The sequence below is a fragment of the Chrysochloris asiatica genome, unplaced genomic scaffold (assembly GCF_000296735.1).
Source record: "Chrysochloris asiatica unplaced genomic scaffold, ChrAsi1.0 scaffold00059, whole genome shotgun sequence".
NCBI lineage: Eukaryota > Metazoa > Chordata > Mammalia > Afrosoricida > Chrysochloridae > Chrysochloris > Chrysochloris asiatica.
In genome coordinates, this window is record NW_006408577.1 from 16,980,691 (window position 1) to 16,993,801 (window position 13,111).

The window sequence follows — 13,111 nt, forward strand, 5'->3', positions numbered from 1 at the left end:
CTAGTATCTTATGTATAATGAGATCTGGTAGTGCAGTGGGTTAGGTGGCTTCTTGGGAGGAAGTTCAGGCTGTCTACTTCTGAAAAGATTTGTAGTCTGGAAAATCCTAAAGAGCAATTTTACTCTGTACCCTAGGGTTGATTTAGTTGGAATCAACTTAATGGCAGAGGGTTTTTTAAATCTTCATATCCAAATTGATTAGTATTTTCAACTGTTCCATTTTCTCTTTGTGGCAAAACTCAGAGAATTTCTACATAACTAGAACCTAAGACCAAATTAGAAGTGGGCCCCTGACACATTGGTTTCATAGTAAATCTTGCTCATGTGCACGCTACTGTTATGTAATAAATTATTACTGCCTGGACAAGAACATGGCAGTGAGTGGGCAGTACTGGAGATGTGTAGGCATGTGTGTCTTGGCCCTGGTTTCCCACTTAACAGAACACAGGCTGGGCCCAGCGAGCTGGGCAGTTAGGCCGTCTGGTCTACTTGGAGCACAGCCGGCTGCACAGGTTCGTCATCCAACTGCTCAGTCTCCTCAGGGGTTTGCATGTAGCCACCTTCATAGTGTGTCTTCTGCGGGTATTCCAGAGCCACTGCTTCCTCTTCTTCACCTTCTGCAATGGTCAAGTCGATATTACTGCCCTTCCCTGAGTTAGTCCCTCTCATGGCTGCTTTCTCAGCTTCCCCCTCTGTGTTCTTCTCTTCCACCAGGGATGCTTCAGAAAGCCCCTCTGCTATGGAGCTCTCCTCGTGGTCATTCAGTAGCTGGTCACTGCCAAGCATGTCTTCTGATTTGGTCTCATTTTCCATGGGGCTTTCTCCTTCTCGGACTTTCTTACGACCAAAACTGAGCGGAGAAACCTTGAAAGGGGAACTTTTTCCTGAGGAGATTTTCTGGTGATTGGAAGTGAGTGATCTCTTAATCTTCTCCCTCCTCTCTACGGATACGATCTTTGTCCCCAGCTTGTTCATCTTTTTCTCGATGTTCTGGCGTGAAAATGCTTTCTTGAGGCTATCTACTTTTCTGAGGCTGGATCTTTTTATCTTCTCCGCCCTGCTTTCTTCTATCTTCTCCTCAGCGCTGTCTTCTAGGGCCTCTTCATCGTGGGGTAATTCATCATCTGATGAGAGGTCCACCGTGTGCAAGGTTTCCTCCAGGGACTTGTTGTCATCTGCGAGCCCGTCCTTCCCTTCCACTGCACTGGGAACCGGCTCTTTCACAAACACACTGGCAGGGATTTCATTTTCTTCCTGAAAGTAGGGAACATGTAGGTTTCATGTTAATAATGCATTTCAAAAATAGTCCTTAACTGCTATAATTTGTGTGTAAGTGTTTTTGTGATATGGTCATGATAGAAACCAATGTTTGTGGCTTTGGTGTCTTGGAATAGGAAGAGTTAATTCCAAACTGGCCAAGTCATTCCTCTAGGCTGGATGAGGCCAAGGGCTGTCTGTTTGGAATATCTTGAGGGCTGCTGGCTAGTGGGCTATCAGTGACAGGCAGAAGGGAAGTGGGCTGTGGCTCAGATAGGCCAGGAAATTGCCTAGATAAGTGAGTTAAAGTAAGTTACTATGAACTCAGATGCCTGCTCTCTCCTAGCCCCCTCTAGGTTAGCAGGCTTCTGATGCCAAAATGCCATAGCAAAAGAGCCCGAGGATCATCTGGAAGATCAAAGAGGGTTCAGGGCAGAGAACAGGGAATTCCTTTCATTTCAGACATCTTGTAAAGCCTAGATTAGTTTCCTTAACCAACTAGAAGAGAAAGTGTGGTCAGATTTTATACTTTTCGAAAGTATAGACTAATTTTGCTTATGGTGTAATTTTAGAATAAAAGCAAAGTTTACCCTTACTGGAACATTACTCATGAAGCTACGGTTTGGTTCATGTTATCCTTTGTGGGTTAATCAGCGGATGTGGGGAGTGAGGATTGGACTATGAACAGGTGATGTGAATTTACCAGCTGCTCTGTGGAAGAAAGATGTGGCAATCTGCTCTCAAAGATTACAGCCTTGGAAACCCTATGGGACAGTTGTACTCTGTCTTATGGAATCACTGTATCAGAACTGACCTGATGGCAATGGGGTATTTCTTGGGTATGGAGCCAACCAGCAAGATGCTGTAGTAGAAACAATATGATGCAGAAGCCAGGGCGTCACTCTCTGCTGTGTAGCTGAAAAGCTGTGTGGCTTCCAGCAAATAGCTGAATCCCCTTGGATTTCAGAACAAGACAGTTTGATCTAAACTGTTGGTGGTGGTTGTGTTCTGTTGAGTTAGTTTTGAGGACCCTGTTCAGGGTTTCTGAGGTTGTAAATTTTTACAGGAGCAGAAAGCCTCATCTTTCTCCCCTGGAGTGACTAGTAGATTTGAACTGCTGACCTTGCAGTTAGCAGCCCAGCTAATAATCCACAGTGCTCCTTTTGATCGAGCCTAACAGTTTTCAAATTGCATCCTTGGGAAGCAGAGTTTCCAGATGAATGCCAGAAATGGCCAGAGCCCACTTTTGCCCCTGCTTCATCTGGCACATAAGTATTACCTGGTCAGATCTTGGGCTGCCCATTACAAAACAAGTTTGATTTAATAAATGTAAAAGTCTAAATTTCATACAAATTTCATGCTAATGAAATGAACTTATTTCATTTTGCAAATTTTTACTGAAGAGCCAAAATAATTAGCTTCTGATTGAAAATATACTCTAGGGATGTGACTATACACACATACACACACATATATATTTTTGTGTGTATGTGTGTGTGATAATATATTTTTAACTTTCTGATTTGTTGTTGTTAAGCTCCACCAAGTCAGTTCCACTCATAGCTACCTTGTATAGGGCTTCCAAGACTGTAAATATTTTGTGGGAGCAGAAAGTTTCATTTTTCTCCTGAGGAGCAGCTGGTGGCCTCAAACCACCAACCTTGTATTTAGCAGCCCAGTGCTTATCCTATAGTGCCACTGTGCTCAACTTTGATACAAAGCGTACATGAATGAATTTCTGATACTCTATAGCTCAAAAGCCCCTCTTAGATTAACCACTTGATGTGGTTGTTGTTGTTAAGTATTATCAAGTTGGTTCCAACTCATAATGACCTTTTATAGGATTTCCAACCTTATGGCTCAAACCGACCTTGTGGTCTAGTGCTACAAAAAGACTCCCAAATCACTTGATAGTGTAATTAAAAGATACAGTCCTGTGTTTTCCCCCATACTTACATTAGAGTCCTTTTCCTAACTAATTAGAAAAAAGGATACTTTTGTGGAGTTGTTGTTGTTAGGTGCCATTGAGTTGGTACTGACTCAGAGCAACCTTATGTACAACAGAACAAAACACTGCCCAGTCCTGGGCCAACCTCACAATCATTGCTACGCCTGAGCCCATTGCTGCTGCACTGTGTCAATTCGTCTTGTTGGGGGTCTTCCTCTTTTTCTCTGACCCTCCACTTGACCAATCATGATATCCTTCTCCAGGGACTGGTTCCTCCTGATAATATGTCTGAAGGATGAGAGACGAAGTCTGGCCATCCTGGCTTCCAGGGAGCATTCTGAATGACTGTATGTATATCATCCAACACAGATCTGTTTGTTCTTTTGGAAGTCCATGGTACTTTTAATATTCTCCTCCAACATCATTGCTAAAATGTATCAATTCTTCTAAGGTCTTCCTTAGTCAATGTACAACTTTCACACACATATGTGGTTATTGAAAATACCATGGCTTGGGTCAGGTACACCTTAGTCCTCAAACTGATATCTTTGCTCTTCAACATTTTAAAGAGGTCTTGTGCGTGAGTTTTGCCTAATGCAATCTATTGTCTAATTTCTTGATTGCAGCTTCCATGAGTGTTGATGGCTGATCAGAGCAAAATGTAGTGTTTGACAATTTGAATCTTTCTCCATTTATATGGATGTTGTTTATTGGTCCAATGTTGAGGATTTTTGTTTTGTTTTGCAGCAGGTGGGGGCAGGATGAAAAAGCAGAAAGTCTGGCTAATTAGAATTCTTATTATCATGAAACTATCCATGAATCATTCATGATGTACTTTTACAGAGAGCAACGTTCCCATGTTTAAAATGGAGGTTGCCTGTATTTCACTGGAATATTCTTTTCCATGAAAGTGGGATTTTATTTTTTAAAAATCTCTTTTGTTCACTGCTGTGCCTCAGTGAACAATGCCTGGCACAACACAGCTACTCAACATGTATGTTGGTCGTGTGTTGTGTGGGGTAGCTTTTAAAGAAACATTGGAGAGTGGTTGGTGTGGAGACCAGGTTCTAGTGCCAGTTTGCTGGCTTCTGCTTCTCCTGGGAAATCAGGTGAGCTGAAAGCCTAAGGGTGTAGAGGCTTCCATTTTTAAGGAAGGATTTTATTGTCAGTGGATGAGGATTATTGAAATAACTGGGGCCTTCTGCTTAGTTTCAAAGCAAAATTACTTTTGGGGTTTGACAAGAAGGTTGGGAAGATTTGACAGGAGTTGCTTCAGGTAAGGAAGAAACCAAGAGTTCTGTGAAATGCTATTACAAGTCCTTAGAGAGGAAGGTAGAAATTCAGGTAGAAAATTGTTATAACAAAGAGGTACATTTTGCATAGTATAATCTCTCAGGGTAATCAAAGGTAGTAAACTGAGTAACTTCTTTTTCTTCAGCCTTAATACAAGGTAGGCTTATTAACAGTACTTCAAAAAGAAACTAACAATCTTAGAGTTTCTTCTTAAATATTGTCATTGTTGTTAAGTGTCGTTGAGTTGGTTACAACTCATAGTGACCCTGTATTGGGTTTCTCAGGAGTGCCTGGTGGGTTTGAACTGCTAACCTTAAGGTTCAAACCGACCTTGCGGTCTAGTGCTTATCCTATAGCACCATGCCAGGGCTCCTTCTTAAATCATAGTTACTGTTAGGTCTTAAGACTTTTTTTTTCTGTCTCTCCTTTCAAATATCATTTGAGGAAAACTTTGAGGAAAGTATGTTGTAAGGTGAACCAAAAATCATGTGTGTTAGATACACACTGTATATATCAGGGTAGTCAAGGAGAGAAGTGGAAATCTTTTGTAAAATGCCACAGAAATTTATACAAGAGCTCTTTGATGCTAAATAGGAAAATAAATCTAGTGGGAACAGAGATAATCCAGAATAAGTTGGACATGTCTTTGTGCAACGGCAAAGATGTGAGCTATGTCTTCTTGGCTCACTGCTAGGCCTCTTCTGTCATTTTAATTACTCAGGCAGCATTTTATGCTCACCCTCTGGACAGTGCTTATTTGCTGGCTTCTTGTGACCTCTACTCTGAAGGTACACCATTTGTTTTCACACAGAAAATTATGAATGCCCAAGCATAGGTAGACCTTAATTTTCCAGAAGCAGAAAAATCTCATTCTGATACTTTCCATTCTTTAGTATAAAATGTGTACATGGTATTTGCTGATGGAGTGGTTCTTTAATATAAAACGTATACATGGTGTCTGCTGATGGTGAACTTCACATGTTCAATGTTGAACTTCCGAGGTGGCTCCTCTGTCACGGAACTGTCTTGTATCACTTAGCCTCACCTGCACACATGTCCTTGCTCTCACATTTCATGGTATGTCGTACTCTACAGGTGAGGTGACACTTCTGCCTACAGCCTACCCTGTTTCACTGTTGTGGGTCTACTTTCTCTTACAGATGCCAGGATTGATGGCTGTTTCTAGGGGGAAATCAAGTATATCTCTTCAATTATGTCACTACCTACCTATGTTAGTTTCATGTATACCTATATAGGATTTATGGCTCCTTAAAATGGCACTAAGAATCCTTCACAGGCTGCATTGCTCCCATGGGCAGTCTACCCAGCAGAGGTGCCCAGGAGTGGCTGACAACTTGGCTTACAGATGTGTTTGCAAAAGGTCCTCAGCCTCCACTGATGCAGCTGTTCCTCGTTCTGACCTTTCACAAGGACCCTTAGGAGCTTTTCAAAGGAAGAGAGAATTAAATAGTATACTTCAAACATATATGAACGATATGCTTGAAGCATAGAAGAGAAAGGAATGGGAAGAACTCTTGAGAAGTGGCATTTTCCTTTGCACTTTAGCTTGTTTGCTGTTTATATTGATTCTTGTGAACTAAGAGTCCCAGTCATGCACACAGATATCAACACAGAGGAACTTGCCGACCTGCTGGGCATTCCTTAGGTTGAGTCTCAGAAACAAATACTCTTTGCACATCGTAAGATATGGACACTTGAAAAGAGAAGGTGAATCTGCCTAGCATTAAAAAATAACCAAGACTTTTATATTCCCACCAGAATGTGCTGGCATCCTTGAGGGCCACTGTTGTCGTTGTTAAGTGCTGTCAAGTTAGTTCCGACTCAATAGTGACCCTGTATAGGGTTGCTGAGGAGCAGCTGGTGGGCTTGAACCACTGACCTTGTGGTTCATAGTCCAGTGCTTATCCTTCAACACCACATCTGGACCATAAATTTGTTTCCTTGGGATGTTTTATCCAATAATCTCCAAATACCAGTTATTAAAATGGAACTGTGCCCACAAGACATTCTGATTTATAGGTCTCTTTTACACATTGATGGTTTCCTCCGATTTGTGTTTCTAAGGTATAGATTGCCAAGTGGATAAAGCCATTGATTAGAAAGAATTGTACCCCTAAGGCAGCTGTCAGAGGAATCAGCAAGTCATCAGAATAAAACGCATTAGTTATAATCCCTGAGCAGTCTTTCACATTCTGGAGGATTTAAAAGTTTCATTATTTTTCAGTGTTATCAAGGGTTCAATTCTTTTTTAAGATCACACTGGTTAGATGTTTTTTTGTTACACATAAATAACGTAAAACAAAACAAAACAACAACAACAAAAAAGCACAGAACCAAATCACACTGGGTTATTTAAAAGCTGCTGTAGAAAACCCAATAAACATGAACTTTACCATAGTGGGGTTCTAGTGTTTGCGTCACTCATTTTATAATTCAACTCTGTAATTTCTATTTTTAATAAAAAACAGACCTTGTTAAGTCATTTTTTCTCAGCCTCTCTGCTTCTTGATATAATATATGATTAAACTAAATAATTACTAAGGTGCTTTTCAGCTGGAAAACATTTGATTCTGTGATACTAACCTTTATCCCATAAAAAAATGAACTGATTACAGAAATGATCCCGTAGTGCACTAATGCCCAGTATGTTTTGTTTTAAGTGAGAATAAAAAATATAGGACCCGAGTTGCTGCAAGGAGCATTTTTCATTTATTCAGTTCTAACAGAATCAGATTATAAAACAATGGAGGGGACAGTATTTATTTGGAATAGCGGCATCTGAGATAGAGTCTAGTCTTTATTATATGAAAGAGGTAATGATTCTTTTGAAGAAATAACAATCAGTTATTTACTTAAAGGGTCTAGGGCAGTGCTGACATCCAATAAGTGTAAGTAATAATAATAAGGACTGGTATTATGTTTAGTTCATAAGCTAAAACAGCCCTGGATAAGTAGCACCCTTAAACCAATATTCCATTATGAAAACTGTAATCAGGTGATATAAACATTGTGAGCCTGTCACATCTAAAGGTATCTTTAATGATCTGTATCCTGATTTCTTTCAAGTCTGTATTAATTTAACAGTTTTCAGAGTAGTGGCTTTGGGTAGAGAAAATGCAGTCTTAAAAGAAAAAATCAATTGTAAAACAGTCCGAAGACGTTACATTTTGTAGCATCCTTCTAAATTTCTGATCTCATAGAGGGAACCCAAATGATGTCTATTTGAACACATTCATAACTTTCATTCTCCAGAAATGTTTCTACTACAAATATCTAACCTTTTTACTCTTTTCACCCAATTTAGCAATTTTAGTATCTGCCTTTTAAGCTGCAACCCTTTGGAGTCTTATTTCATTTACGCTGGGTCATGCCATAGAATTTTGAATTGAAACACTGATCTTCAGCTTTTAAAAAAAAATTAAAAGGACAGGTGCTAAGTTTAATAAGGTTTCAGAAGTTTATGTTATTGCTCAAGGGACATGAATGTTTCTCGATTTTTAGATACTGTTGGTTATAATTTGTAGTAATTGTTAAGGATTTCGATGCTTAGTCGTTTACAACAATGTTGTAAATATCAGCACAGACTTAAATAAAGAACATGTTTTAAATAGGACAAATTAAGAAAAAAGTATGAAATTAAATTTATAAAAATGCAAATGTGTAAGTATCTGGCATTTTTGTTGTTGTTAAAAACAAGCAAACAAAAACGCACCTCCAGATTTTGAATTCCTTACAGAATTTTGCCCACTGGAAAAGGAATATTCTACACAATACAGTACTAACTATAATCATGTTAGGTGGCACATTTTCTTTCCTCACACTCTTATGTTCACATTAAAGTCTTATCTTAAATTAGAAAACCAATGGGTTTACTAAGGGAAAGTCTAGCATACAGTTCAAGTGGACTGAAAGTGACAAAGTCCATGAAGATGCAAAGTGGTACTTAGTATGAGGGGGCTTCAAAAAGTTCAGTCTCATTACTATGAACTTTCTGAAGCCCCCTTGTAATTTACCTGCCTTCCACACTCCTTGCAGGTTCAGCTAGGAAACAGCCACTTCTGCCAGGCTGTGGAGACTGTGCTGTTACAACCACCGCCACATCCAGTAACTGTAAAGTAAATCTGACTTGTGGCTACCTCATGTGTGTCAGAGAAGGTCTGTGCCCCATAGGGTCTGTAATGGCTGATGTTTTAGAAGATCTCCAGGTCTCTCTACTGAGTCACCTCTGGGTGGACTAGAGCCTTCAGACTTTCCTCATTACATTAACTATTTGTACTTGGTGTGGTGCTGTAGGATAAGCACTGGATTGCTAACCACATGGTTGGTGAATCAAACCCACCAGTCACTCCTCAGAAACTCTATACAACATCATGAGTCAGAACCAACTCCATGGCACTTCACCTTCACCAGCACCACTCTCCCCACCCAGGGACTGAAGTTGTTGTTGTTGTTGTTAAGTGCCGTAGAGTTAAATCCTCTGGACAGAGTCCTTTGCTCTCATGTAATTGATGGTGCTGTCTATAATGGTGATTCCAGTAATGGTGAGAGGTATGTACTATATAACAGTGACTGTGTGTGTTTAACATGTCTCAACTGAAAAAAAAAAATCCATAAGCATTATGGTTGTGGATAGGACAGGGTTAGTTTTAGTCAAGCATTGTACTTCTCACCAAGCAAAAGTGTAGCCTCCTTTATGACAAATGATACCAGTTCTACCCAGTAATAGCTTCTATTCATTGAATCCTTACACTATGCAGTCACCGCAAAACATATTAAATATGTTAATTTCATTTATTCCTTACTCTGTGACACTGCAAAACATTTAAAATATGTGATTTCGTTTATTCCTTACTCTGTGAGGACAATACAAGGAAGGAAGAATTAGTGCTTAAGAGTACATGCCTTGAAATCAATCAAACATGAATTTGAATCACAGCTCCACCTCTTGCTAAGTAAATAAATCCAGACTACATCTAAACATCTCTGAATCTCAGCATGCCTATCTATATATTGGAGACATAACATAATGCACAGAAATATGCTTAGCAGTATAAAGTACTCAAATATTTTTGTTTTGTAAAAATATTCTTAGTGTACGAGTGAGAGAACAGAGATTTGGAAATGCTTCAAAATGTGCCTGAGATCACATGTTTGGGAAGTGGTGAAACTGACATTTGAACTAGTGACTCCAAAATCTATTGTTGCAACCATTACAATGTACTACTCTGTAACATAAGTTATTATTTTAGCTAATGGTATATTGGCCTGTATAAAATCTCCTGCTTTAATAAGGGCTAAGAGAAATAAATCAGCCTTTCCATGGAGGGACCACACTTATATGAGGAGGGGACTTAAAAAGTTCATGGAAAGATTCCATTATCTTTTAATTCAGTTTTTTTCCATGAACTTTTTGAAATCCCCTCAGCTTTGCCCCCACCCCCAAAATAATCATCTTGCAATGCTATGTGAGCGGAGACATCTAATATTGTTCAGGTCAATAAAGGATCTTATATGACTTTTGAAAGGAGCTCTGGTAGCGTAGTGGTTACGAATTGGACTGCGAGCCACAAGGTCAGCAGTTCGAAACTACCAGCTGTTCCACGGGAGAAAGATGAGGTTTTCTGCTCCTGTAAAAATTTACAGCCTTAGAAACCCTTGCAGTGTCGCTATGAGTTGGAAATGACTCCATAGCACATAACTACAACAGTTCCCTGCCTCCTCAATGCTCTATTATAATGTTCTTGGCTGCTTGTTAAGGTGCCCCAAATGGAGTCTGACCACTGCTTTGGGTCCTCTTAGCTTCCACCTTGGTCTCAGTAATCCTGTGTTAGCTTTTCCTCACTAGGTGGTGAATTCCTACCATTTCTAGCTGCAATTTCACACTTCCCAATCCAATGTGACAAAATGGGGACTATGCCTTGTCTTGAACAATAGCTTGCTCCTTTAAGTTGCCCAGAAGGTTTTCTTTGTTGTTGTTGTTGTTTTTATTGTAAATTTACAATTCTTTTGAATTTCTAGTCATATTGTTTCTCTGTCCCTCCCACCCCCTAACATCTGCAGACCATCCCAAACCAAACCAAACACAATCCCAACAAATTGTGATGTTCCTCTAGTAGATACTTCCTTTCCTTCCATAACTGAGGGATGAGACAAAAGATAATCTTGATTTACACTAGAAGGAAATTTCCTTTGGTGTGACACAGATTTAAACAGGTCCGTACATGCTTAGTTTTGTTTGGAGATCAGTATTTAATTTAGAAATGCCTTGAGAGCTGAGATTTCTAATATCTTTTAGGCTAATTAAGTGAGGATCTCATAAGGCTTAAGAAAGGCCCAGTTATCGTATCTGTTTTCAGTTCATTTGGTGCATGAAAAGCTATTCCATTTGCATTAAAAGCTGAAAAGTTTCCTGGCTGTAAAAGCCTACAAGGTATAGGAGGACATCAGCTGCCTGAAGCTTTACACCACTCAAGTGCAATTTGGGGAAGACAAGATGAGGCTTTCCTTTTATGCTGGGAAGAAGGCTTAGGCCCTAACTTGGCAGAGCTGATTTGTAAGAAAAGAAGGCTCCCTCGGTTTAAATCCAAATTTCTAAATCTCTCTTGGGAGATGAAGGCTCTCCCTGTGTGCCTTTCACAATCAAACAGTTGGTTATAGCCTCTCCCCTCCATGGCTTTGAAATCCGCTCCTATTCACATGGTCACAAGGAGACAGCCCTGGGGCAGGGATGGCAATCACTTAACTGAGCTCTGTGCTGGCTAGGTTCCGCTGGGCGGAAGGGCTGCCCTGGGATTCACACAAATGCCCACCATTTGGCTGAACAACAGCCCAACGCAATGTCCCTGTCCCCAGATAGCCTCTTGCTACATTAATTGCATCACTGATGCATTAAAAAAATTAAGTGGCCGTTTTATTCTCAGGCAACTATTGAAGAATCGAATCTTCAAGGCCAGCCTTTGTGACTATAACGGATACCGCTGCTTCTCTTTTACTATGTGTAGTTGTATTCTCCCTGAGCAAGGAGAGGCATAGCTAGTGTGTAAAGAATTATGCTCAATATTCTTGGTGCATCATTTGCTAGAAAAGAATTCATCAACAAGATTGCTTCATTCCAAAAGTCTTAAAAGTGTAGTTCTACTCTAATGGCACTGGCTAGTCCCCAAAACATTTGTAGCTTTTAGAAAAGGAACAGTTTAAACAGTTTTGAGTTTGCCTTGGCTAAAGTAAAACAATACACTAAAAGTCTCAGAGGATTACATTTCAACAAAGAGTTAATACACAACCACTGAATTAATTTGCCTTATCCTGCTAACAGCTGCAGCCAGAGCCCCATGTTCATAATGCAAGTAGACAAATGCATCTAACTGGAGTGCGTACACCTGTACACCTTCCCAAGCTGTATGGAGGGTATCCAGGGCTAGCTGATAAATGCCTTCTGTCTAATACCGCTAGGTATCTGCCTTGGGTTGAGACAGCAGGGACCCGGGAAATTCCCATCCATGTGTACAGATTTCACATTATTCTGCTGAAGGCAGGCAGGGAACACTGTCTTGTGTGTGTGATCTCTGACAGACAGGACAGATGTACAAATAACTATGAAAGTCAGGACAATCGAGATCACGAAGAGTGAAGAGTCCCAGGCTGGGTGTGAGGAAGCTGCTGGGGGCACCAACCTGGAAGATGAGGACTTTGAAATGGTTGCGTCTGAGGAGTTGGGCGTGGTTGTTCTCCAGCCGCTTCACCTGCAAGCTCTGTCTTTCCATACGCTCCTTAACTGCCCGGGTGTGGGCGCTGACCTTGCGGGACTTCTCCAGCAACTTGCTGACAGTGTTGCTGGTGGAGGCCTGGTACTTGGAGAGCTTGGTGAGGTCATTCTGGATGCCCTTCACGGAACCCTCCAGGTTGATCTGCCGTTGCTCCATCTTGTGCTGGTTTTCCTGTACAGTGTCCAGCATGTTCACCAATTTGTCCAGGAGTGTGAGCACCGTCACAGCGTTCACCTGTGAGTTATCCCGGATGGCTTCCTCTGTGCTCCCTAGGTTCAGGCTGGGGCTAGGCGTGGAGGAGGGCACCGGGCTAGAGCTGGATGGTTTCTCCTGCCGCATATCAGCACTCGGGTGTTGGAACTTTTCAGCTTGAACAGCGTCCTCTCCCATGACTGGACAGGTGGACACGTTCTTCCTTACTGGGAGAGTCTTCTTGCGCAGGTGAGAAGGGTGGAAATGAGGGGAGCAGAGAGAGGCCCGCTGGTGGAACGTGGAGCGCTGCTCTCCAGGACTGGCAGAGGTTCAGACAAGCAACAACTGGCTTCACTGATCAGGGAAACTGCATTCCAGCTGCTCTTAAAGGCCCTACTCCACCCAGTGGGAGGCGAAGGTTACAGAATCCAGAACCACTCACAGTTCAGAAGCATTGCAAACACTTTCTAACTATTTTCCTCGGCACAGGGCACTTTACTGCAGGTTTAGCTTTTTTTTTCCTACCCCCGCTTCCCCTTTTTAAAGTCAATTCAACACCATATTTCTACCATGACTTCATCTAGAGGCGGAGAAAAACATGCTAACTTGGCCCAGCGCCATAGCTTGCAATTGG

The 13,111-nt window shown here is 41.1% G+C and overlaps 1 protein-coding gene across 1 annotated transcript; it reads right to left on the bottom strand.

Annotated features, from left to right (window-relative positions):
* Positions 1-471: 471 nt before the first annotated feature.
* SDPR (serum deprivation response) lies at positions 472-12,675 on the bottom strand. Its single transcript, XM_006864056.1, has 2 exons — positions 12,193-12,675; positions 472-1,254 (listed from the first exon to the last, which is right to left on the bottom strand). The coding sequence occupies exons 1-2, from the start codon at positions 12,673-12,675 to the stop codon at positions 472-474; spliced, it is 1,266 nt and encodes a 421-aa protein (XP_006864118.1).
* Positions 12,676-13,111: the final 436 nt, after the last annotated feature.